Below are 27,429 nucleotides of genomic sequence, written 5' to 3' on the forward strand. Positions count from 1 at the left end.
GGTGTAGGAAGCATCGTTAATGAGACAATATTAAGTGATTGCCTTCATGGTTTTTTCCATCCTGGAAATGTGGAGAGCAGCAAGGCCAACATGATAGACACCCCAGTGGGATGCTTGACCTCAAATGTAAGGCACATTTGGGTTCCGACACCTTTTTCACATGGAGCTGGAGGCAGTCTGCCCCCAGCAAAAGAGAAAGAAAGAAAAACCATACCTGCTTGGTGGTAACTTTGCTCTGACTTCTCCTTTGGAGTCCACTTTGAACAATCAGGAACAAAGGATCAATCAAAACATCAGAATCCCTGAAGTAGCTGCCTTGTTAAAGACTGGAGCATTGGCTTAATCTTTTGTTTTTCGCAGGAGTGAACACTCCACTGCGGGGAGAGACTGCGGTTCCCGCTGAAGTCAGGGCAGTGCTTCCTCTTCCCTGTCTTAGTCATAGGTTATTATTTCCCAGGGTCTGTGCCGACCTTGTTTCTCACCATTTCAGGCCAGGTCAGATGTAGGCTGTAAGTGGCCCCCATCTGGCACTCCTAAGTCCCAAGTCCAGCGCTTGAACTAGCAAACGACCAGATTACCATATTTACTCTCACTATGTGCCCCCTCTTTTTTTCTCTCAGATGACTTCCCTGTAGAACACTGGAGAAAGGGACAAAGGTTGCTGGTAGTATCTGCTTTGTCTAATTCTGAGCAAATGCATGCATCTGAGAGTCTCTGCACTTTAGCTCCTGGGGCGAAGTTAGTTTGAACTTAGATCTCCGAACACTTCTTCCTTTGTCTAAGCCACCTTCCTGGATAGTGTTATTTGACTTGAAACCTGCATGTTTGTGTAAGAGAGAGACAGGCACACAGGGAGAGAGGGAGAGGGGGAGATGAGGGGGCTGAGCACAGCTCATGAGAGTATGACCCGGCCTCAGGACGGCTGGCTGACTGGGAGCAGGGAGAATGGACCATGGGGAAAGGTTATAAGGATTCTTTCCCCCCATCAGGCCCTGCCAGGAGCCAGCAGCCCCTCACTCTCAATCTAGTCCTTTGTGTTCCCAGCAACAGCTGCTGATGGCTGTTCTAGCTCTCAAGGGAAAAGAGTAGACAAAAGCCCAAAGCGGTGGGTTTCATAGGATGTGTTTCTTCCACTTGCTTTGTTTTGTTTTTTGATTTTTTTTAAATTGAAGTATAGTCAATTTACAATGTTGTGTTAATTTCTGGTGTACAGCATAGTGATTCATATACATATATACACACACACACATATCTATGCATATACAGAGGGAGAGAGAGTCCTTTTCGTTATAGGCTATTATAAGGTATTGCATATAGTTCTCTGTGCTGAACAGTAGGCCCTTATTGTTTCACCTGCTTTGTTTTTAAGATGCTTTATGGCAGATGTGGGGAGTGGACTAGGTACATGCTTCAGATAATAGTAAGCAGGGTCCTGGTCACAAGGAGAGAGAGACAAGGGGAGGAGAGGGGAGAGAGGAACTTTTGAGTAGACAGGTGGGAGAGAGAACTAGAGATTCCCCCCAGATTATTATGGCGATCTTCATGTGAAATTTTGGGTCTCCTTACACTTACTTCCTGATTTAAATTGTTTTTATCTTGAACACATGTCTTAATCCAGCCCTCCTGATGAGAAAAGCAAGGGTAACTAACTATGGGGTTTGTTTTTATTTGTTTTTTGCACCACCCCCCACCCCCCAGGGGTTAAGGAGGATTTGGGTCTGGGATTTCCTAGGGGTCAACATTTCTCAAGTGGTTGCTTGCCTTGCTCTTCCCAGCCAAACACAGAGAATAAGGCAGCTCACACACTCACTGTGAGAGACCTGCCACCAGCATCGGGGACCGGGTCCCGTCTTTCAGCCAAGCTTCTGACCATCCAAAGGGGATTCTGCTGGGACTGGGAAGCACTGGATTATATATCCCATCGATTGGGAAGTTGACTAGGGCCTTGGGCAGGAAGGACCTAGAATAAGTGAAATACTGGATTCAGATCCCAGTTGAAGCAGCTTCCCTAGTCTGTCCTGGGGGCTGTATGCTGGGCCAGGTAGCACCTCTGACACCCTGAGAAGGTATGACCAGAAAGTCATGACTACAGCCACAGAGGGTTGGAAGGCTGAAAATGGCTAGGAAATGTTATGTCCAAGATTAGAATGTCATCCCAGGAAATGTTATTTCCAAGGTTAGAAGTAGGTTCTTCTGGGAGCACAGAGGGTTAATGCTCTTACATGAAACTATAAGGTAGATTATATGCCATTATACATTTACCCAAACCCATAGAAGGTACAACACCAAGAGTAATGTAAACTGTGGACTTTGGGTGATGATGTGTCACTGGCGGTTCCTTGACTGTGACAAATGGACCGTTTTGGTGGGGATATTGATTATGGGGGAGGCTGTGCATGTTAGGGGCAGAGAGTAGATGGGGAATCTCTGTACCTTCCTCTCAATTCTGGTGTGAGCCTAAAACTCCTCTAAAAAAGTTGTTGTCGTCTTTTTTTTTTTTTTAAAGGAGCCCTTTTTGTAAGGATAGGCATTTCTGGGTCCAGGAAAAAAAGGCAGATCCCAGCTCAGGTAGGGCAACTTGCCAGAAGGCCTTGGGTCACAGGCAAAATACATAGCTTTCATTTCTCAATCCCTCCTGGCTCATAAGGGCCTGGCCTTATCGCTCTTATAAAAATGGTGAATTATTTACAGCAGGAACAGGAAACTAAGAACACGTTATAAAAACCACTGAGGCAAAGAAACTTCCCAGGTTTCTTCAGGGACCTTCTGGATCCCTTTTTCTCTGGGTCTCGTGTGGTCCCAAACCAGAAGACGGGGGAAAGGCTGTGGGCTGCCGGGCCTCCCACGGCTGTAAGCGCAGTTTTAACTTAAGGCACAGCTCTAAGGTAAGAAACACCCAGAAAGTACACTCTGGTTATTAAGGACAGCAACACTGATGCCCCCAGATGAGGGTCTGAGTCAGCCTCAGGCACAGCTGGGAAGGAGGAGAGATTTGAGTCCCTGACCTCCATTCTACTCTTTCACAGCCAGAAACGTGAAGCTCTTAAGCCACTCGACAAGCAGATCCGATAAGCCCAGGGAGTCTCCTTAGTGTGAATTCACTTAATGTTATACCTCCCTCTGAGGAAGATTTGTATTTAAAAAAACAAGCAAACAGTACAAAAGGAGTGATGAGTGGGCAGGGAATCTTGCCTGCCATTCCAGTTCCACAAGGATCAGGTCATTGGCCGCTGTAGCAGTGCGCCCTGAGGGGAATTCAGGATGGAGAAAAACAGGAAACGTCTGTGCTTTCCATACTTTCCATAGAGCCCTCCGCAGTTAAGATGCAAATCTAAGGAGTAATTTTAATGAGTCCAGACTCTTGCATCTTCTTAGACATAGAAAATCACTAAATTCATTAACTTAAGATGTCTGTTCTTTGTGATTAGCAGTAATCTTTTGATGTTTGACCACATATTGATTTTCTTCCCCCCTGAGCAGAAAACTCCTCTATATCCTGGCTCCTCCCTTACTGCTTCAGAGTAGTTCCTCAGAGCTATCTGAGAGGCTGTTTCTGGGCTATAGTCCTCAGTAAGATCACCAAATAAAGCTTTTTTCACCAATGGTATAAACTCAGGTGGAGCTTAAGGAAAATAGGTGTTTCTCAACCAGTCAGGTGTTCCTCTCAAAATCTCTCAGGATTCCAGTCGGGTGTGCTCAGGTCGGCCCCTTGATAAGGGGGCAGCAGGGTGAGATGTGGAGGTGCAGCTCTGCTCCCATGAGGCAGTCTTGGAGGAACCCCCTCCCTTTTTGTCCTTGGGTGGAGATAGTAGAAAGGTACCCAAGAAGATGAGGAATAGGAACCTTTTCTTTGAAAGTGGTCCTATTTTTTCGTAAGTGGAAGCAGTGACAAGAGGTTTCCCTTCCTAGAAATGGCAGGTTCCAGCAACCGGCGGTGGGGGGGGGGGGGGCGGCACTAAAACTGAGCTTCCGCTCTTCCAGACCCTATAATTGCTCTAAAGTGCCACCAGTCATGATGGGGACCCGACAGTCAGAGCAAGGCAAGCAGAGGAGTGAGGAATTCAAAACAAAGAACTCAAAAAGACCTTGAGAAAGACCGATAAACCAGATGTTCTGGGGCTCTGGTTTACACCTCCCCTTCTCTTTTCCTTCCCATGTACAACAGGATTTCTAGATGGGAGTGAGCATGTGTGCTGGCGAGCTGGAAAAATTCCATGGAGTGGGGTGCTCATTAAAAAGCCCTGACAGCCACCTGCAGAGGCGGTTCCTTCACTGACCACAGAGGTCCTGTCCCTCTGTGCTGTTTCTTTAACTAATAAAAAGTTGTCACATGCTGTGAATTCTTTCACCAAGGACCGTGGGTCATTGACCCCTTACCCACGACAAGTCATACTTGTGGTTGTGGGCCCAGTATCTCTCTTCTCAGAATCTTGGAACACTTTGTTTCCCCCTCGTTTATGAATTATACCGCAGAATGTGATGCCTATGTCTGAGTTCCCTGCTAGGTTGTTATAATCTCCCTGAGGGCAGCACCTGTACCACCTTCATTTGGTGGGGGCTCAGGTCAGCTCAATAATTCTTTTAAAGATGGTCTTTCCTAACACTGCTTTAATAGAGTTCTGCTTTGATTGAAAAGCAGAAGAAAATCAGCTCATAACTACTTTGAGAGAATGTTCCTTGCCGCTTATGATACCATTAAATGAAACTCATGCTTACTATTATTTTATTATTAAATGAATTAACACTCAAATGAATAAAACCTCTTAAATTTTCATCTTTAAAACTTAAATACACAATGATGGCAAATGTCATGATAGAGATAAATTATATTTTGACAGTAAAAAAAAATTAGGTATGTAATATATATGGAATTACCTAAAAACTAAGATGTGATTTGGGCTTTCATATTTATTTTTAATTAAATCACTATAATGTATGAGAGAGAAAGGAATTGAGAAAAGAAGGTGGAAATCTGGAATCTAGTAACACAACAATACCTCTTTCTAGCAATATTAGTAACACTGACTTTCTCTTAACAGCTGTAGCTTGTTTCCGTTAGTTCTTGTCCTTGGTTTTCTTTTATTCTTTGAGTATATGTAAAACAGTTTTTAAAAAAGTTCTTGTCTAGTAAGTTCAATATCTGAGCTTCCTCATGGACAGTTTTGTCAATTTATGATTTTCTCCTTTGAATGGATCATACTTTCTTGCTTCTTTGTATGTTTTGTGATTTTGTTGTTGTTGTTGAAAACTGGACATTTAAATATTATAATACGTTAACTCTGGGAGCCAGATTCTTCCCCCCTCCAGGGTTTGCTTTTCTCAATTGTTGAAGGCTTAGCTTGTGTTCAGCTAGTGTTTGACAGAGATTTCCTTGAATTCCAGGAGCTAAACAAAACTAAACCAAGCCACCATCTCTCCTACCTCTGAGGGCTGGCTCTGTCCGAGGGCACTCCCTTTAACATGGAGCCATTTAAAACACTCTCAGCCCTCACTTCCTGCTTGCACTGAGCCTGGAGAGCCACCAGCGGTGGAAGCTGAGGGTCTTCTATCGTCTTTTCTGCACCTTGTTCTGTCCCGAGCATGCCTGTTGCTTTCTCAGTTTCCCAGTATGCACAGACACTTTTGAATTTTCCTAGTTTCCCAACGACACTCTCCCTGGCCTTTCCTCCTAGGCCTTAGGCAGTCTATTGTATGTCTCAGCCTTAATCTTTTGCCCCCAGGAAGCTGCAGATTTTTTTGTTTGCCTTACTAGATTCTTGAGCAATGCTTGTCACAGGCACCCTCTTCCCTGTGTGGAGTCCAAGTTAGTCAAAACAGAGAAAGCACTTTGCACCAGTCCTTCAGTGAGCCCCCAGACAGGTTAGGACAAACAGACACAATAATTTGTGCATACGGACTGCTCTGCTCCCTCCAGAACCAGGGTCCAGGGCCCTGTACTGGGAATACAGGCTAAGCTGATTGCAAGACTGCTGCTGAGCCAGGGAGGGGAAGTCACAAGAAAGGTGAAAATGCCACAGAGCTCTCCTACCATTTTTAAGTTGTCGTTTTCTTGATTCAGAATTTTCTTGGTTGCTGTAAACCTCTGGCTCTTTTTGAGCATTCCGGCAAAGTTGGTTCCGACAGTTCCTGCTTGTTCTTCAGTGTGTGTGTGAAGGGACAGGGGTTTGGAGCTACCTGCCCTTCCATTTTGCTGATGTCACCAGTGCTGGTGGATGACTCATTTCTTAACTTTGTGTCTGTCTCAGTTCCTGCCTCCTGTACAGGAGGTGACACAGGTGCCTGGTGGTGTGGCCTTCTTTTTGAGAGACAAGATTGATAAAATAACAACAAAAAGCCTATTCCAAAAGCCTGTCACCTGAAAAAATAAAAAAGCACAACCTAAAATTTGAGAATTATGTTTTATTCGAGGACATTACTGAGAACTATAGCTCAGAAACAGCCTCTCAGTTAGCTCTGTGGAAACTTCCAAAGGGATAAGGAAAGGGCCAGGATATATAGGAGGTTTTGCTGGAGAGGAAAAAAGCACGTAGTTGAACATGAAGAGATTTCTGCTAATCACACACACACACACACACACACACACACACACACACACACACACACACAAACACACAAACACACAAACCAGACATTTGAAATAGATGATTTTAGTGCCTTTCTATGTCTGGGAAGATGCAAGAATCTGGGCTCACTGAAATTACTCCTTTGAAAGGCATCTTAACTATCTAGGGCCAGTCTCCTGTTTTTGTCCATCCTTAATTCCCCTCCGGGCACACCATCGTTGGTGGCTGCAATGGCTGATGGCTTGATGGCTTGATGGCGCATTCATTGTTTACTGACATGGCAAGCAACATTTTTTTCCCCACAAGCCCAAGACCTTTTTGTGTTGGGCTTTGTGTCCATATTGGCTGTGCTGGTAAACAGTATCTCCCTAGAAGGAGCTGTAGGCATCTATCTCTTGTTTATGATTAGTACTTTTTGGTTTCTGTGCAGATAAGCCATGAAGGTATTCTCCTATGTTTTCTTCCAGGAGCTTTATAGTTAAAATTTTTTACTTAATTCTGAGATCCACCTCAAGTTAATTGTGTTTAGTGTGATGCAGATGTTATGATTCATTTTCCTCCGTTTCATTTATTCAGTAGTTCCAGCATAATTTGTTGAAAAGACAATCCTTTGTCCATTACACACCTCTGGCACATTAATAAAAAATCATTTAACTTCAGACGTCTGGGCCTGTCTGGACCCCCTAGCCCGTAACATTTATCTATTTATCTATCCTTCTGCCAATACCACACTGTTCTGAATGAAGCTTTACAGCAAGTCTTGAAATCAGGTGGCATGGGTCATTCAACTTTGCTCAAAATTGTGGGCTATATCTAAGCCCTTTGCTTTACTATATAAAATTTAAAATCTGCTTATCAAAGTTACTGAAATGCTTGATGTTATCATTAAATCTATATATCAATTTGGGGAGAGTCAACATCATAATAAGTTGAATGTTCCAATATGTGAATGTGGCGTATCTCTCTATTTGTTTAGGTCACTTACTTTTTCAGTATTTTGTAGGTTTCAGTACAGAGGTCTTGCATGTCTTTTGTTAAATTTATTCTTAAGTATTTAGAGTTTTTAATACTATTGTTATTATAGATTAAAGTTTTTTCATCTCCTAATTGTTTGTTGCTAGTGTACACCCACACCCACACCCACACGCCTAGCTGGTAGCTGCCTGGAAGGAGACAGACTCCTTTTTCTTAAGAATATGTGAGTTGGAGAAACTCTAATAATGCATCGTTGTTAGTATTTCATAGATTTTCCTCTTTGGCAGCTGGCACTTCTCCCATGAGGTCACTTCAGTAAAATGTACTCTGCTGGACATTTTAGAAGTTAAACTAGCAACAAGTGAAGAAACAGAAGCAAACATGAAGTAGCAAGTAACAGGACACCGTGTCCCTGATGAGTGAAGCTATTGCACACTAGTAACTGACTCTTGGCAAGCTTTAGCCCCAGGTTGACCAGGTCAATTTTAATCCAGATAGTCAGCGTCTCCTGGATGATTCCAGATTCACCTTTGATTTTGGATCATAACTGGATCTCTACAGCTGTTTGAATTCAAACTTAGTATTGAATTATCCAGGATTCTGCCCAGCACCCAGTATCAGCTTTTTGACTGAGATCCTCCCTCAGCTTTGCTGAGATGCTCTTTCTCTAATGGTCTCTGGTTTTTCCGCCTTTACCAGCTAACTTGGCTCCGGAGAGTCGATTTCCTGGTTGCCTGGGCAGCACTGTAACTCCAGCCTCTCATCAGCTAACAAGTTCCCTCTTTCCTTTGTCAGACCCCAGGGCTGGGTCCTGATCTGATCACTCCTTTGGGAGGGTTGCCCTGATGTAATCTCCCTTTTCCTGAGTCTCCTCCCAGGGACACACATCCTGATCACTTGTCTTCCCTTCCTGCCTTATTCTCTGTGGATCTTTCTTTCAGCTTTGGTTGTACAAGAGTCTTTTTGCTGCTCTCCAGTTAGTTTTCAGTGAGAATTTTTCCATACGTAGATGTATTTTTGACGTCTGTAGGGGGAAGTGAGTTCCGCATCCTACTGCTCCACCATCTTGATTTGAGTCCCCTCCTCTCATTCTTGACATTGATCATTTGTATTTTGTCTTTTTAAAATCAGTTTCCTAAGTGTGTATTCTTCCCCCTTCCAGCACTGGCACCCTCAGTCCCATAGGGAACAGTGCTGGAGCAACAGGGGCTGATAGGGGTATTTGGCAGTGTTGCTGGGAGTTTATTAATTAAGGTTTTTAAAGAAACTAAATTTGATTTTGTTAATTACCTTTATTGATTGTAAGTTTTCTGCTTCATTGATTTCTGCTATTATCTTAAAATATCCCTCTTACAACTTACTTTGGATATACTTTGCTTTTCTTTGTGTGTCTTCCCTAGGTGGGAACTTAAATTGATCTTAAACTTTTCTGAGTATATAAAGTTGTACACTTCTAAGTACTGCTTCAGCTGCATCCCATAAAATTCAGAGTTGTATTTTCTTAATTATTAAGGTCAAACTTTTTTCTTATTTCCATTGTGAGTTCTTTGAACCATAAATTATTTAGAAATGTGTTGTTTAGCCTCCAACTATTTGGGGGATTTTCTAATCTTTTTTGTTTGTGTTTTGCTCCTGATTTCTAATTTAATTATTTCTGTGACCAAGGAATATATTCCTTAAGATTTCAGTCTTTGGATGTTTCTTGAGACTTGTTTTATGGCTCAGGATATGGCCCATCTTGGTAAATGTCCTATGTGCATTTATGGCCTTCAGTGGTTAGATGTAGTGTTCTGATTGGTATTAGGTTAAGGTGTTGGATAGGGTTGTTCAAATCTTGCAAATTTTACTGATTCCTTGTTTAATTGTTCTATGGAGGATTGAGAGGAAGTTGTTAAATCTCCAACTATGATTTAGAATTGTTTCTTTCTTTGCTTACGACAGCTTTGCTTCATAAATTTTGAAGCTCATTTATTAGAAGCATAAATAATTCAGATTGTTCAGTTTTCCTGGTAAATTGATCCTTTTATCATTATAAAACATCATTTTTTATCTCTGGTAATACTCCTTGCTTTGAAGTTTTCTTTGCCAGCTATAGTAATAGAGCCACTCTGGTTTCCTTACGTTAAGTATTTTTCTGGTATACTTCTTCCATTTGTTTACTTTATTTCCCTTTTTATATTTAAAGGTTATCTTACAAATATCACATACTTGGGCTTTGCATTTTAAAAAAATCCATTTTGACAATCTGTGCCTTTTTATTTGGGGTGCCTAATCCACTTATATTTAATGCATGTTACAGTTGAGTTTAGGTGTACTATTTTGCTATCTGTTTTGTTTCTCCCATCTGTATTGTGGTCTTCTGTTTCTCCACTCTTTCCCTAGTCTAGGTTAATTTTTGGTATTCCCAGTCATCAAGGGATGCATGAAGAGCTTGCCTTAACCCTTCCAGGGTCTCCCCCATTAAATTTCTGGTTGCTCTGCTGCTCATCCCAATGAATAAGAGTGTCTTTGGGCTAACAAAGCTATAGTTTTTCCCTGTTCACTTCTAACCAAGTTTACTAATTTTGGCATGTAAAGTCACAAGATTTCTCCCCAACTGACCACTCTAAAGCCAGTCTTCCCAGTCTGACAGCAAAGCTGCTGGGTTAGAAGACTACCGTTCTTGCTGATTGAGCTAGGTAGGGGCCGTGGGTGATAGCAGATGTCTACTCTTCTTACCTGAATCTCCAGCAGGTTTTCAATTTATTATCTATCTCGGGTAGATTTCTATTGCCTTAAAATGGGTGTTTTTGACAATTTTTTCCCCAGTAATATACTTTTTTTAGTAAGGAGGATTGCTGACCTCTTATTTCTGTCATAATTAGAAACTGACTATAATTACATTTTAATACAATGTCTTTAAACTTTATTTAAAACAAACAGTGAGGAGAACATTTTTGCATCTTCTCCAAATCCTCTGTTGGAAGTTTCTTAAGTTGTTGAATGTTGTTTGTGCAAGGATAAATGGGATAATTTCCTTTCAGGATATAGTACAGAAGGCTCCTCTTCCCTTTATTATTTACCCAGTTCCTTGGTAAGATTTGAATCATAAAACCTTAAACCTTTATTTACTAGAAATTAATATTATAAATTAGAATTATGTCTTAAAAACTCATTTTATACCATAAAATATCAAGATATTATAAGTGTTTTCCGAAACCACATGTTTGCTTCTGCAAACATCAGGTACCTGGAATTCAATTCAACACTTACTGAGAAATTACCATGTGCTAGAGAGACCAGGCACCAGGAATATAAACAAATAAATTCAGGAGGCACAGCTCCTGCCCTCCTCTCAGACCTAAGAGGCCAGTTGGTGAGATGATGACACAGGCAGTTAGAATCAAGTGATATGTGCTGTGGCCGAGGAAGCATGAGTGTTATGATTGTGCCCAGTGTCAGTATTTCCTCCCACAGTTTTTTTCCTCTGGAACACTTGAGGGGTTAGAAATAAAATATCATTATAACCTCTACTGAAGACACGTCTTCCATGGCAAATCTTTCTGAATGGTTAATGCTTGGGGAGGGCCAGTTTCCTTGGGAGATGGTTCTATAACTCTAGACCTTGAATGCACATTAGATCACTTGGGAAGCTTTTTAAAAATAACTTTGTCTGGCTCCTCTTCTAAAACTCTATTTTAATTTGCCTGGAAAGAGGTCTAAGAACCGGTTTTTAAAAGTATTCAGATAATTTTAACATGCAGCCATGGTTGAGAACCACTGTAGTCCCTGCTTCCAGTTTTCTTAACATTTGACACCTATAATAAAAGGTCCTTTGTCAATGATTTTAGTTAAGTTGTCCAGGAAATTCTTCACGATGCTTACAGCTTCCTTCTAACGTCTCTGATGTCTGGTAGCCAAGGAGCCCTTACTGTCAACACTTCAAGACTCTACAGAACATAGGGCACTCATTCCTCTCCCTTCCCACTTGTGACAGCGCATCCATATTCTCTTCCCCAAGTGAGATGGAGAAATTCATCTGATTGGTTAGAGACTGAAATACACTGGGCCACTTTCCATGTAGCAGTAGGTATACTTACTTTGCCTTAAGAGCAGGAAACATACTTCACCCATATACTTTTTGCTTCTATCCCATAGTAAAAATAGCTAATTGGCATTTATTGGGTGCTTCCCATATGCCAGGACCTTTTTACATAAAGTAATTCATTACATCTTCATACCAACCCCATGATGTACGTTCTGTGGTTATACCATTTTAAACACAAGGAAGCTCAGGCTTAGTGAGGTTAAGTAACTTGTCTGAGGACACACTGTCACTGGACTGGGATTTCAATCCAGACCATCTGGCTCCAGAGCCTCCTCTCTTAACCTCCATGCTACTCCACCGCCACGGTGCTAGGTTGGTTTTTGTTCCATGAGTGGTAAAGAGTCTTGGAGGCTATTCTGTCACTCATGTGCTCACTGGTAACCTCTATTTCACTAGGAACTGGGTCTGTGAGTCTCCGTGCCACTTGCATGAAAGTACTCCAAGTCCTAGTAGATGAACTCTACTCGCAAGCGGGTACTGTGACCTGGAATTGAGGGGACGAGTGTTAGTAGTGCGAGTGCCCCCTGACCTCACAGTTACTGAGACTTTAATTTGTCTGGGGGCTCTGTGCTTCAGGAATTTGGAATCTTCAACAATATTGTGCCAAAAGTTTCTCATCCCAAAGAGATCCTTTACTCACACTACAGACTTCTTCCTTGGATTTTACCTTGCCTATCCTTAAGCATTTTGAAAAGAAAATGCTTTTCAGCACAAGGCTTCACTAAATCTAATGCATCCATGCAAAAAGTTTCCTACCTCAGAAATCAGTTTGTTGTGATTGTTTATTGCTCTTGACTGTAATCATGTAGCTCCAAAACACTATATGGTGTCAGCTACCATGATCACATGGCTTTAAATATGAGTTTTGCTCATCACTCAGGGTGTTTTATTTCCAAGAGCACAATTTATTAAAGTCAGGGTGTTTTAACTTAAGCCATTATAAGTGGAGGGCTGCCAGTATCAGGAAGAAGTTTTCCTTTCTTGGCAAACTTCAATTACCTAATGAGAACTTTGTAATACCTTATACTTTCCTTTTTGTCTAAACACAAAACTTAGTTTTAGAAGACACTGGGATAAAGATTTTTTTAGAAAATATTCTATTGTAAGTTTCATTGTATATTCTTTATTAGAAGCTGCTTTAAATCCCTTTTCAAAGTAGGTATTGATTTTAATGTGAGCTTATTGCTATACAGTAGGGGTGCCATATATATATATATAAAACTATGGCCCATGGGCCAAATCTGTCTTGCTACCAGTTTTTGTAAATAAAGTTTTATTGGAACACAGCCAGGTTCATTCATTCATGTGTTGTCCATTGCTGCTTTTACCTTAAACTGGCAGAGTTGAGTAGCTGCAACAGAGACCATCTTCCCTACAGAGTCCAAAATTATTACTACTTGGCTCTTTACTTTGGCTCCTGTTCCCTGCTGTATAGCATTCTTCCTCCCACCTGCTATCTCATCAGCCCGAATTCAGGTCTTCTCATTTTGTGTTCCTGATTTTTCATTTCACAAGTGAATAATATAACCTTAACCTAGTTCAGGTTAGCATTTTTAAAGGAACAAAATAAAATTCAATTGCCCTTTAATTGTGCCATACTTTTCTGTTTATCAGTGATTCTCAAGGAAAAAAAAATTGTCCCAATCCTCATTTTCCTAGAGTAAGGTGAACCCTTTCAAGTTTATATGGTCAGATATTCTTTGAGCTCAGAAAATCTTTTATTATAACGGATTATTGTTTCTATTTGTTTTGGTTTCTTCTTTAAGAATTCCTATTGCTTGTAGGATCGGCCACCCAGGGCTAACTTCCGTCATTTTCATCTCTTTGGCCTTTTCTTCCCATCCCATCCTGGATGACTTAACAGATTTGTCAGCTACACACCAATTACACCCTCTGCTATCATGTTTCTGTTCTTTTAACTGCATCCAAATGGATGCCATTATATTTTAAAAAAATCTCAGTCAGCTTCCTTTTCTTTTCAGCATGCGCCTGTCTGGTTTTCGGCCTCTGTCTGTTCTCACTATGCCCTGCTTCAGTTTCCTAAGAGGCCATTTCTTTTTGCTTCCTATGAAGAACACCAAACACCAAGCAGATAGTTTCCGAACCTTTTATCATCTCCTAAAGTAAGATATTTTCTAAGCTAGGCTTTTATTCTGTTTTCAGGATAACCTCCATTGTGTTTTGTAAGTTCTTTACGTGGGTCCCATGTTGATGTGTTGTTGATGGTTTTGCTTATTTATTGTTTTTCCTATTTACTTATCTATCTTTCGATGAGGAGGGATCCGTTCAACCCTGACGCTTGTCAGCACACAGGATGGGCAGATGGCTCTCCGGCAGCACCCTCTCCCTGAGTGTTGCATGAATATACTTCTCAGATCTCAAGCTCAGTGGTGACTTGATGTGCCACTGTATGGATATACCAGGCTTTTTTCCTTTTCCTGTGTGATGGACATTTGGGTTTCCAGTTCAGGGGCAGCATGACTAGTACGGCTAGAGCATTCCTGTCATGCCTCTTGGTGGGAGAATGAAACACTGGGAGATGAAATGCTGGGTCATGGGGATGTATATGTTCAACCTTAACAGATGATGCCACTGCACCATGCATAGCAAACCAAAACCATTTACGGAATATTCAGTAATATTTTTATTTGATTCAACAAGCTGACACATCTCCATAGTCAACAAAATGCTGAAACAAGACATGAGAAAACTTTCTCTTGAAGTAGAGCATCTAGGAAACACCAGAGAGAATAAAGCTCCTCATTTGATTATTATTACTGAAAACCACTGTAAGTTATTGAGAATTTAAGGAAAACAAATCTCTTTCCTCATGAATCATACACCGACACGCCCATAAGAGCAGCACATCTTGGGAGAAGCACAGACTACTGGAATGCTTTCTGATGAGTCGGACAGCCTTTTTTTAAAAAGATCATCATTTCTAAAAAAAAAAACACATGTTTATGATTATGTCATCTTTCTAGAAACAGTCATTATCATATCAATATGTTCCTAAAATTACCATGATACAATTACACAGAACCCTGGTTTTGAAGTCAGACAGCCCCAGACACAGCTGAGCTCTGCCACTTACGAGTTCCATGATCCAAATGTTTCCTAACTCACAGGGTCTCAGTTTCCAAATTCTAGCACTTAAAAAAAAAAAAAAAGCTTTACATTTACATTAACTGGGTTATAGCTGAAAACCTAATATGCATACATTGTCAAAAAAATTCAAACTACAAAAATGATATAAACATGAGAAAACTAACTCTCTTTCCCTTCAGTCTGACTGCCAGTCCTCAGTTTCCATGCCTGGCACCAACTACTTACCAAGTTCTTTTTGATCTTTCCAGGAATAGTCTGTGTATACTGCAAGCATAATGCATGTACATACATGTTTGTATATATGCATAGATATTTCTAACTTTTAACTACAGAATATGACACATGTAGAAAAGCGGAGAAAATCAGTGTGCAGCTTAATGAATTAATGTGAAGCACTCACCTGTGTAAATACCACCCAGGTTAAGAAATACCGTAAGTCCCCATTTAACTCTGTTGCAATAAAGACCCCCTCCCTACCCTCTAAAAGTAATCACTATTCTGATCTTTACTTTTTTTTTTTAATAGTGATCACTTCCTTGCTTTTCTTTGTATCTTTACCACCTAAGTGTGCATTCCTCAACACTATAGTTTAGAGCTGGGTTTTGAACTTTATGTAAATAGACTTAAACTATAGATTTATTTTTGGACTTGGCTTCTTTCAATCCTTATTATATTTGTGAGATTCATCCATGCTTCTCTATTTAGTCCTCCTTCACTCTTTTTATCTGCTGTAGAGTAGGAATTAAACTTTTTCTGCAAAGGGCCTCATAGTAAAGATTTTAGGCCTTTTGGGCCAAAAGACAAAATTGAAGATAATATGCAGGTACTCAAATAACAAGAAAGAAAACAAATTTTCACAATTTTTATTGATAAAATTCAAAAGATAGTAATAATAACTGATAGAGGTTTTTTTTTGTAATACAGATCTACTAAAGAGAAGAATGGATCTCTTACTTAGGAAATAACATTTTGCTTAATTGGGGCTCAAATAATTCAAATTGATCACAAATGTTTATTAATGGTGATGTGTAATGAGACTCCCTCATCTCAGTTTTGAAAATGTCTTTGAGACAAATATTATATATCACTTACGTAGTATGTGGAATCTAAAAAATAGTGCAAGTGAACTTATTTACAAAACAGGAACAGACTCACCGACATAGAAAACAAACTTATGGTTACTAAAAAGGCAGGCAGGAAGGGATAAATTAGGAGGTTGGGATTAACAGACACACACTACCATCAATAAAATAGATAATCAACAAGGACCTACTATATAGCACAGGGAACTATATTCAATATCTTGTAGTAGCCTATAATGGAAAAGAATAAAAAAGAACATATGTATATGTGTATATATATACATATATATATCTGAATCACTTTGCTGTGTACTTGAAACTAATACAGTATTGTAAATCAACTATACCTCAATTAAAAAAAAATCACAGATAGGTGCTGCCAATACTGATCTCAGTCCATAAGCATGTTTTTAATTGTGCCTATTTATCGCTTGGAAGGCAGTTATAGAATTCCATTGGATTCTTCTCTTGTTATTTGCCTGTTAGCATGTCATTACAACACAGACGAATCTGTTCCAATTAAAGGTTGTGTGGACATGCCGCCATCGCACAGGGAAACGATTTTGAAATATGGGAATCTCCTATGCACTTATTTCAAGGTCCAAAACATGCTCCTGGAAGTGTAGTTTAAGCTCAGAAAATACGTTCACTGCAAATACGCCTGCGAATGGAGACCCTGCTTTTCTAGCTTTGGCAGCACAGGAAGCACATAAAGCAGCTTACCATTACTTGTGATTCAGTGTTAGCTGCCACAGAAATGACTTTACCACAGTGTAAGTTCTGCATATAAGCTCTGTTTCGCCTTGTAATTTCAGGTTGTTTTCATTGCAAAATATTACCAAGTCTCCAGCAAAAGCTAATTTCCAAAGTCATTCAGTATTCCGTAATAGTGGTTAAGGGTAGTTTTCTTACTTAGAAAAAATCTCACTCTTGTTCTGAACTCAAAAAAATCGCACTAAAATATGACCATTGCTGAGTCACTGGACACCAATGTGGTAGGGCAAGTCAGGATATTCCGCTACTTCTGACAAAAAAATTCAGGGAATGATGAATTAATGATGGTTAAATCTATGAGACTGAGTGAAGATAACACTGACACAGCTGGTTAAATGACACATGATAGATTCAAACAGTTTTCCATTAATAAAGGGTTTATCTACTGAAAACCTAAAGCTGACACTCTGGGTAAATTTGGCCTTTGGGGCTCTTCCAGGTTGCAATCCATCATGCTAGCCCACTCAGACTTTCAAAAGCCTTTCTGGTTTCTGTTTCCCCTAGCAAAGTCTTAGGCCCATGTGTGCCCAGTGCCCCAGGGGAAGAAAATGGCCAGTGATCTCAGATCACTTAGGAGGGACTTTTTCCTCTCTACCATTTTAGCTCATCTAGTCCCCTGCCTTTCCACAACTCTTCACTGTCTTTGAAAAATGACATTTACAGTCTATCCATTATTTTCTCTAGTCTTGCAGCTACCCACTATATCCTACCTAGAATCAAAAGACATGTCTATTTTCTGTTTTATTAATTTCGGTTACTTTTATTTCCTTTTACTTTTTTTGCAACTAATTTGACATTATTTTTCTAATTTCTGGAAAAGGATTCTTAGTCTTATTTTTACCTTTCCTCTTTTAATAAATGCTTTTAAGCCTCCAACTGTCCATCTAAGCACCACATCAGCTGCATTCCACAAGTTGGATATGTAAGTAGCATTTTTGTCATTTTTCAGTTCAAAATACTTCCTAGTTTCTATTCTGATACTTTCTCTGATGAACAGAGTATTTATACCTATATTTCTTAATTTCCAAACATATTAGAATTATCTTGTCATTGATTTCTAAGTTTCATTGCATCGTTATCACTTTGCCATGACTTCAGTTCTTTGAAATGGTTGACACTTGCTTTATGACACAGTATACAGTCAGTTTTTGCAAATGTTTTGTGTGTGCTTGAAGGTAATATGCATTCTGGAGTTGCTGGGTGTAACAGTCTATAAATGTCCAATAGGTCAAGTTCCTTAACTATGTATCTCAAATCTTCCATTTGTTTATTGTTTTTTTCCCTCTACTTGCTATATCAATTCCTGATAGAGATTAAAATTTCCTACCGTCATTATGGCTTTTTCTACTTCTCCTTGCTATTAAACTTTGTTTCCTACAGGTTGAAGACATGTTATTAGGTATATTCAAATTGTGACTCATTATACCTTCCCAATGAATGAAACCTTTATCTTTATGAAATGTCCCTCTTTTTCTCTAGCAGTGCTTTCTGGCTAAGAGTCTTCTTTGATAGTAATATAGTTACAGCAGCTTTCCCGTAGATGGTGTTTTGATGGTATATTTTACTCTCATTTAACTTGTAACCATTAGATTTTATATATGTCTCTTACAAAATGGCACACAGTTGAATTACTTTTTATTCAGTCTGACAAGTTCTGACTTGACTTTGAGCATTGAGTCTCCTTACATTTAATGTAATTAATGATGAATCAGTGATAAACACCTACCATTTTATTCAGTGTTTTCTATTGGTTCTGTTTCCTTTTTCTCTGTCCTCTTTTTGAGTGTTTTTTATTTATTCCATTTTCTTCTCTTACTTCCCATGTCATACATCTTTTTCACTATCCTTTAGGAGTTACCTGAGAGGATACAGAATGTTTGAGTCATCAATCATAATATTAAATGATACTTGCATCTTCCTCCTAGACAATGCCAGTGCTTTAGGGCAATTTAATCCATTTATGCCCTTTCTGACTTACATTCATATTAAAATGTGTCTAGGTATAGGTTTCTTTTAATTTTTTCTGCTTGGGGTTAAGAAGCCTTCTTAAATGTTGATCCCTTTCATCGGTTTTAGAAAGTTCACATTTTCTATGATTTCCCAACACATTTTTTCCCTTAGAAGTCATATTTGTTGAATCAATAGTCCATGCCCACATCCTCTTGTCCCTTCCTAAGGATTCATCTGTCCTTCTTTCTCTTCTGTAGTTTCCAACTCTTGGTCTCCTTGATTTGAGACAAATTCTTCTGCTCTTCTAAGGCATTAGTGTTCTCGTCAGCTGTGTATATCCTGCTCTTAAATCCATGCACTGAGTTTCTCATACTGACTACTGTGTTTATAAATTCTAGAATTTCTATTTTCTTCAGATCTGCTATATCACTTTTTATCATTTCTAGTTCTCTGAAAAATTTCAGTGTTGACTTTCATCTCTTTGAACATAAAATGTACCTTAGCCAGCTCAGGATGCCACAACAGACTACTTTAGACTGGTTAGCTTAAACAACAGAAATATATATATATATTTATTTTTTTAAATGAGAACTCAAGATTTACTCTTAACAACTTTCCTATATAACATACAGCAATGTTGATTATATTTATATGTTGTACATTATATCCCCAGTACTTTATATCTTATAACTGGAAGTTAGTACCTTTTTGACTGCCTTCATCCAATCTCCTCTACTCCCCTCCCATCTCTGGTAACCACAAATCTTATCTTTTTTTTAATGAGTTTGTTTGCTTTTGAAGTATAATTGACCCACAACACTGTGTTAATTTGTTATACAACACAGTGATTCGATTTTTCTATACTTCTCAAAATGATCACCATAATAAGTCTAATTATGATGTCACCATGCGAAGATATTATATAATTATTGGCTATATTCCCCAAACTGTACCTTCCATATCTGTGACTCACTTACTTTACAATTGGAAGTTTGTACCTCTTAATCTCCCTCACCTATTTCTCGCTCCCCCACCCCCAATCTGGCAACCACCTGTTCTCTGTATCTATGATTCTGTTTCTATATTGTTATGCTTTTTTATGTTTTGGGTTTTTTTTTTCTGTTTTAGATTCCATATAAGTGAAATCATACAGAATCTGTCTTTCTGTCTGACTTATTTCAATTAACATAACACTCTCTAGATCCATCCATATTTCCATATTACCACAAATGGCAAGATTTCATTCCTTTTAATGGCTGAATAATATTCTATTGTGTATATACATGCCATATGTTCTTTATCCATTCATCTACTGATGGGTACCTAGGTTGCTTCCATATCTTAGCTATTGTAAATTATGCTGCTGTGAACATAGGGAGGCATATATCTTTTCTAACTAGTATTTTCATTTTCTTCAAATACCCAGGAGGGGAATTGCTGGAATATATGGTAGTTCTATTTTTAATTTCTTGAGGAATCTCTATACTGTTTTCCATTGTGGCTGCACCAATTTACATTCCCACCCACAATGCATGAGGGTTCCCCTTTTTCTACATCCTTGCAAACATTTGTTATTTGTGGTCTGTTTGATAACAGCCATTCTGAGAGGTGTGAAGTGAAATCTCATTGCGGTTTTGATTTGCAGTCCCCTGATGATTGGTGATGTTGAGCATCTTTCCCTGTGCCTGTTGGCCATCTTTTTCTATGCTTGTTGGCCATCCATATGTCTTCTTTGGAAAAATGTCTCTTCAGGTCTTCTGCCCAATTTTAATTGTGTTGCTTGTTTTTTTGATGTTGATGTTGAGTTATGAGTTCTTTGTATATTTTGGAAATTTAACTCCTTATCAGATATATCATTTTCAAATGTCTCCCCCCATTCAGTAGGCTGCATTTTCATTTGGTTGATAGTTTTCTTCACTGTGTGAAAGCTTTTTAGTTTGTAGTCCCATTTGGTTATTTTGTTTTTGCTTCCCTTGCCTGAGGAGACATATCTAAAAAAAAAGTATTACTAAGGCCAATGTCAAAGGGCATCCTGTCTGTGTTTTCTTTTAGAATTTTTATGGTTTCAGTTCTTACATTTAAGTCTTTAATTCACTTTGAATTTATTTTTGTGCATGGTGTGAGAAAGTAGTCCAGTTTGATTCTTTTACATGTAGCTGTATAGTTTTCCCAACACCATTTATTGAAAATGTCTTTTTTCCATTGTATACTCTTGCCTCCCTTGTCATAGAGTGACCATTTAAGTGTGGGTTCATTACTAGGCTCTCTGTTCTGTTCCACTGATCTATGTATCTGTTTTTGTGCCAGTACCATGCTGTTTTGATTACTGTAGCTTTGTAATATAGTTTGAAATCAGGGAATGTGATACCTCCAGCTTTGTTGTCCTTGAGTCTCAAATTGTTTGGGCTATTAGAAATTTATTTTCCCACAGTTCAGGAGCCCAGAAGTCCAAGGTCAAAATGTCAGCATGGCCAGCTTCTGGGGAGGACTCTCTTCCTGGCTTGTAGATGGCTGTCTTCTTGCTATGTCCTCACAAGGCAAGAAGCAGAGAGAAAGCAAGCTCTCTGATGTCTCTTCTATAAGAGCACTATTCCCATCATAAGGGACCCACCCTCATGATCTCATCTAATCCTTATTATCTTCATCTCCAAAAGCCATCATATTGGAGGCTACGGCTTTGACATGAATTTTGGGTGGACATAACTAAATGGATTCCACCCCAGCCTCTCCAAATTCATGTCCTTCTCACATACAGAATACATTCATTCTCAAAAGTCTTAACTCATTCAAACACCAACTCTAAAGTCTGAGGTCCAAATTCTCATCTACAAGTCATCTAAACCAGATGTGGGTGAGACTCAAGGTATGGTTCATCCTGAGGCTACATTCCTCTCCAGCGGTGAACCAGATGTACCATGTGCTTCCAAAATACAGTGGTGGGGGCAGGTCTAGGATAGATATTCCCATTACAGAAAGGGGGAATCAGAAGGAAGAAAGGAGTACCAGGTCCCAAGCAAGTCTAAAGCCTAGCTAGACAAGTTCTGTTGGGTCTTAAAGCTCAAGATTAATCCTCCTTGGCTCAGTGTCTCCTTCCAGGTCCACTGGGATGGCAGCATAGCTCCCATTGCTCTGGGGGTGGCCCCTACCTTTCTGCTCTGCCGTCCCCCATCCCCACTTCTTAGGTAGGGATCTGGTCACTGCAGATGGTCCCATCCTTAAAGTTCTGGGCAGAGGCCATCTGACCTGTTGAAACTGAGGCAGTGGCTGATGAGCTCTGAACTGCTTTCAGGATTATTTTGAAGAACTGTGCACATTTGCAGCAGAATAGAACTATCATCTCACCCTGTCAAATCCAGTAAGTCTGACAGTCTTCCTTCATGTCATCTTGTCTCCATCCCTTCATTTCAAACTGGCAGAGCTCCTACTCTTATAATTCCATAAGCTCTTTATCAAATAGCTGTTTCAGCCACACCCTCAGTGTTCCTTTTCAGAATGTACTTTCTCATTTCTTGAAATATGGATAGGCTGAGAATTTTCCAAATCTTTAAGTACTTGTTCCTTTTTGCTTAACAGTTTCTTCTTCATCTTTCTTTTCCTATTTTACTACAAGCAGTCAGGAGGAAACAAGACTTTACTTTAGATATCTTCCCAGCTAAGTATCCAATTCCATCACTCAGAAGTTCTATCTAGAACACTAGAACAAAGTTCAAATTTCCAGTTTCCAATAACACGTTCCACATTTCTACCCAAGACCTCACCAGAAATGCCCTTAACATCCATATTTCTAGCCTGCACCTCAAAACTCTCCCAACTCTACTCATTATCTAGTTCCCACACATTCAGGTATTTGTTACAGCAGCACTTTACTCCTAGTACCAAAATCTATCTTAGATCAGGTTGCCATGACAAAATACCAGAGACTGGGTGGTTTAAACAACAAAAATTAATTTTCTCACAATTCTGGAGACTAGAAGTTCAAAGCAGTAAGCATAGTTCTTTTAAAATCTGTCTCACCCTTCCAATATTTTTAGGTCTGTTTCTATTATCTGTACTTTCTGCTGCTACTTGTTCAAGCTGTGTGTCTCCTCATGCAGCTGGATATACTTGTGTTCTGGAAATTGTACATGAAAAATTGTTTGCAAAAATAAACAGATCTAGGATAATGCCAACTTTCTCTGAAGAGAATTTAAGTTTGTTTCTGACAATTTCCTTGAGGCAATAGGAATCAAGGATCTTTTTAATTCAATTTGTAGGACTGAGGGTTTTTTTTTTTGGATCACTCAGATGATTAAAAGCTCAACTGTAGTCTATTCGAGGGCTGGTTTACTTCCAGTGAACCCTTTCTACTAGGGCACAGCCTTATGGAATCCCAGCCCAGAGGTTTACCAGGGCTTCAACCTTGTGACTCCACTTTTTGTCTCTATAGTTTTGCAAAGCTAGTGAAAGCATTACTCAGATTTTCAGCCACATTTTCTAGCATTTGCATATTCCCTAAGGAAAAAAAAAGTGCATCCAAATGCCAGACCCAACTCTGAATTTTCCTCTTCCTAGAGTTTCCCCAGAAACTCGTCACTGTTTTATGAGCTCTCCATTGTCTTCAAGCTTATTAAAAAATGTTTTAAATCAGCAGTCCATGTCTACTGCCCCTCTCCCTAAATATTATTAAATAATCTCACATCTGTCCTTTCCTCCTTTCCGCTGAGAGAAGGAAGAGGGAATAATATGTACTACGGGGCAACTAAGCATCATGTTCCAGCCATTTAACAAAGTATGAAGAAGATACTCTATTAACTTTTTGGTTAATCTTCCTTGCTAAGTGTCTGTAGCTAGCCTGGAAACTAGATTTTTTTTTTGAATTATATTTTATAACTACAATATGCTTTAAATAGTGAAAGTAAAATATATTTCATTAAAACCTAAGTATAAAAGAGAAAATCATTAAAAAAAACTCCTATGGCTTGGTTTCACAGATCACCACAGACGTCACAGAACAGGTGTAACACTCAGAAGGAAATGCAGATGTATTCAAGTCACACTATGTAAGTTAATCTTATTAAATTTGCATGTAAGAAAAATGACTACCCCAACATTAAGGCTGATTTTTATCACAATGAGATAGGCAAAATGCTTTGATCTTTGAATATACATTATATAGACACTAATATAACATTACATGTAAATACATGGCTTATATCTTCAATGATTTCAGAGGTCACTTCATTATTAATTAAAAACAGAAGACTTTCTGCTGTAATTTACAGCCATCGTTTGGTATTTAAGAATTCTTTATCAGCTTTTTCTCTGCTTTCTTTCTTAGTTGCCCCCTCATCGCAGCCTGCCTTCCATGACCTTCTGTGACTGAGACTTAAGGTCCCAACAGATTCCCCTGCAGAGCGTCTCCTGGTCACATGTGCATGGGCACACCTCAAGTGAAGGGAAGTGACTTGCACAAGATTATACATTTAGTGGCAGAGCTGCCAACTCCCAAACCTCCGAACGCCAGGTTCAGGATTTCCCTTAAGCCTTCCCTAACCTGACAGCACATACTCAAGGCCAAAATAGACAGTGTGCCTCTAATATAAGCGGGTAGAGGGAGAAGGTATAGGCAAACGGTTCGCTCCCTTTCCCCTTCTCATGAGAACTTTACTTTCAACGGACTCTCGAGCTCTGTTCTCCAATCATCTGATAAGGTGGTGTCAACTACATTACTAAGCAACACTACTTAAGGTAATAATGGCCCCTGGTTGGTAATTAGCATCTGATTGGGAGGAATTATAAATACACCATTACTATCTAATGGGAAACTGCAGCTTTGAGCTTTCCCTGAGTGTGCTGACTTATAACTGGGCATGTCCATCGGGGGGAACCTGGAAACTATGCCTATGGAATTGTTACAAGAGATGCTGGTCCTGGGCCATGGAAACCAAGGCAGCTCCTGCAGCCACCCAAGAATCTCTTTGCCTTGCACCTGAGCTTTGTAACCTGGGGGCTAATGACAATAGTGATGTGGTCTTCTGTGTGGATATGGTGAGAGCTCCCAAGGAAAGAGAAACATCTGTGCTGCCCTGCTGGGAGCTGTGGTTCCTGTCTTTATCTGAGTAGACTGATACTCAAATCATATGAAATATGGCCTATGTTAGTATTGTGAGTATGAATATTTGGTTGAGCCTAAGACTAACCCTTGGTGCACAATGCAGAGGCATCAGGGCTAGAACTGGACAGGCTGTGACTTGTTCTATAATTATAATTAGGGGTACCTTGTCTACTTCCCTAAGAACAAGCTTTGTTTATAACAGTGACACACTTTGCAGCTTTATTTATGATGGAGTACAGTCAAATGCTAAAAGAACCTATAAAAAATAGAATCCTGTTTTTTGGTCACAAGAGTCCAATTGCTGTAATAGCAACTCTATTATCTAACAATTTCAACAGCCGATTCCATAACATAGATGAAATGTGCCAGCATAAATGCCAGTTTGTTAAACAATGGGCCATCTTCACATTATGATTGTTAGCACACCGCACAAAACTGAGTGATGCTGCCTGTCCTCCTCTCTGCTTCCTTCCATATGAAAAACCAAGCTCACCTTAGCTGTCTTGAGCTCCCTCAAGTAGCTCAGTGTCTGATTCTTGCTGTTGCTCAACAAAATCCTTCTCAAGCATGGCTTCTGTGTGCTGGTGAATGATCTCATGGGCTGCGAGGATGTGCTTCCGCTGAGCGGTCCTCACTGTGCCAAAGGGACAGGAGAATTTTTCACTCTAAACAAAGTCATTTCCAAAGGTTTTCAAGAGTAGTGACAGAAATGATCATTTTTCAAACTACATATTCTCTTGCTTGAGGCTGATTGGATTAAATAAAAATTACCTGCTCTCTGTTTTAGAAGGACATATTCTTAAAGTACCTAAACCCAAATCTTACTGTTGCTGCTCCCCCAGTTCCCACTCTCTGTTCAGTCTGCTCCTACTCCTCCCCACCAGGGTTGCTTCCATTCCACAGCCTCCCTTGCCTGGAATGTCTGCACTCCACGTCCTGCCCTTCAGCAAAGCCCAGCCCACATCCCAGCTCCTCCAGGAAGTCTCCTCCGGCTGGGTCTGCCCACATTTACCACTGCCACTCTTGAGTTTGGAAAAACCCATTCAGCAATGAAGCACTTCATGCGAGCCACATTTTGTTTTTACCTAGATCATGAATGACTTAAAGGTAAAGACCTTGTCTCACACTTCTCTTGAGCCTTGGTCCCTAACATGGAGGGTACTTGCTGACTGATGATGAGCTTCTGAGCTCACAGCTTTAGAAATGGGTCTTGGCTCCATATTCTACAAATATTTATTATCAAGGCTTAGTACATTAAGCCTTGGAAAGAGGCAATCATGATGATGATGATTATCATTTGCTCTTACTTTGTGCCAGGCACTGTTTAAGCAGGTGGCATATAAGTATTCGTTTGCACCACCCCAGAACCCTAAGAGTACTATTGATGCCCCCATTTTCAGGTGAGGAAACAGAGGCAGAGAGAGATTAAGTAACTGGCCCAAAGTCATACAGCTAGTAAAGGACAGTAAGAAGTACTGTGGATTCTGTGCTATTCAGCTAGTTTACACAGGGTGAATCATAGCAGCTTATAACACTTTATGGCAGTATGGTTGAAAGAATGGGGACTTTGGAGCCACACAGACCATGGTACAATCTGTGAGTTGTATAATGCCTCTATGCACTCTAATTTCCTTAACTGAAATATGAGTGAGATAAGGTACTTCTAAAAATGCCTGGTACGTTGTCTGGAACTTAGTAGCTACCAAAGTTGAAATGCATGCTATTTTCATCTATACACAGGTCTCTTCAGGGTCATTCCCATCCATCAGCTTTTAGGAAAACGAGAAGCTGGTGGAGTAGGAAGACTGTGTGCTCACCTCCTCTCATGGGCATACCAAAATTACAACTATTTAGAGAGAAACTGTTGATGAGAATGAGCAGAACCTACCAGAAAAGGCCTCTACAATGAAAGAAGTAATGAAGGAACCGCAGGAAGGTGGCCAGGAGGGCTGGAGATGCGTAGTCAAGACCCACACCCCCGCAGGCGACCTACAGACAGACAGGAGACGAACTACCACTGCCGAGGTTCTTCCAAGGAGTGAGGAGTCTGAGCCCACGTCAGGCTCCACAGCCCCGGGGCCCTGCACCAGTAAGAAGAGCACCCAGAATGTTTGGCTTGGAAGGCCAGCAGGCCTTACTTTTGGGAGTCCCAGAGGCCTGTGGGAAATGGAGACTCTGCTCTTAAAGGGCGCGCACAAGATCTTACACTATCTGGGCCCCAGGGCAGAAGCAGTGATTTGGAAGGAGCCTGGGTCAGACCCACTTGCTGATCTTGGAGAGTCTCCGGAGAGGCAGAAGGCCACTGGAGCTCACCCTGGGGCCACAGACACTGGGGGCAGTAACCGTGTGGGGGAACTCGTCCTACCACGTGGGCACTGGTGCTGGCAGGTGCTGCTGTGGAGCCCTCCCTCTAGCTTAATAGCCTGGGGCCCCACCCTGCCCACACCCGCCAGCCTGGACTGTACTAGGACCCTTCAGGACAAGTGACTAGCTGGGCAAGGACACAGCCCCACCCACGAGTGGGCAGGCTGCCTTAAGACACCCTGAGCCCACAGCCATCCCAGGACATGGTCTCACACACCAGGGCACAGGCACTAGAACTGGTACCCCAAGGGCCCTGCAGGCAGAGACCCTGGGACCTGGCTTAAACCCCCAGTAGGCTGGCACCAGCCCCAGACCTGCTAGGCCCCAGCTCCACCCACCAGTTGGCCAACACCAGCTCTGAGACATCTTGGGCCTCTCAGCTAGCCTCCCCAGACTCAGCAGTGGGTCATCACAAGCGTAGGATACACCAGA

General features: G+C 40.5%; 1 protein-coding gene and 1 long non-coding RNA gene across 5 annotated transcripts in view; one reads left to right on the plus strand and one right to left on the minus strand.

Annotated features, from left to right (window-relative positions):
• Window positions 1–27,429, plus strand: part of LOC140697323 (uncharacterized) — a 39,118-nt gene that overhangs the window by 5,046 nt on the left and 6,643 nt on the right. Inside the window, exon 2 of the long non-coding RNA XR_012074249.1 lies at window positions 23,510–23,578. This is a non-coding gene — a long non-coding RNA (uncharacterized lncRNA). The remainder of the gene's footprint in view (window positions 1–23,509; window positions 23,579–27,429) is intronic.
• Window positions 14,252–27,429, minus strand: part of CFAP91 (cilia and flagella associated protein 91) — a 72,604-nt gene continuing 59,426 nt past the window's right edge. For 3 of the 4 annotated variants that reach the window (XM_006210348.4, XM_072964388.1, XM_072964403.1), the window contains exons 17-18: window positions 25,127–25,267; window positions 14,252–14,566 (exon numbers count right to left, since the gene is read on the minus strand). In XM_006210348.4, the coding sequence (XP_006210410.1) occupies window positions 25,128–25,267 (140 nt within the window). In that variant the 3' untranslated portion in view covers window positions 14,252–14,566; window position 25,127. Of the gene's footprint in view, window positions 14,567–18,315; window positions 18,448–25,126; window positions 25,268–27,429 lie in introns of all 4 variants that reach the window. The other variant, XR_012074244.1, reaches the window with a different exon arrangement.

This window comes from Vicugna pacos, chromosome 1 (assembly GCF_048564905.1).
Source record: "Vicugna pacos chromosome 1, VicPac4, whole genome shotgun sequence".
Taxonomy (NCBI): domain Eukaryota; kingdom Metazoa; phylum Chordata; class Mammalia; order Artiodactyla; family Camelidae; genus Vicugna; species Vicugna pacos.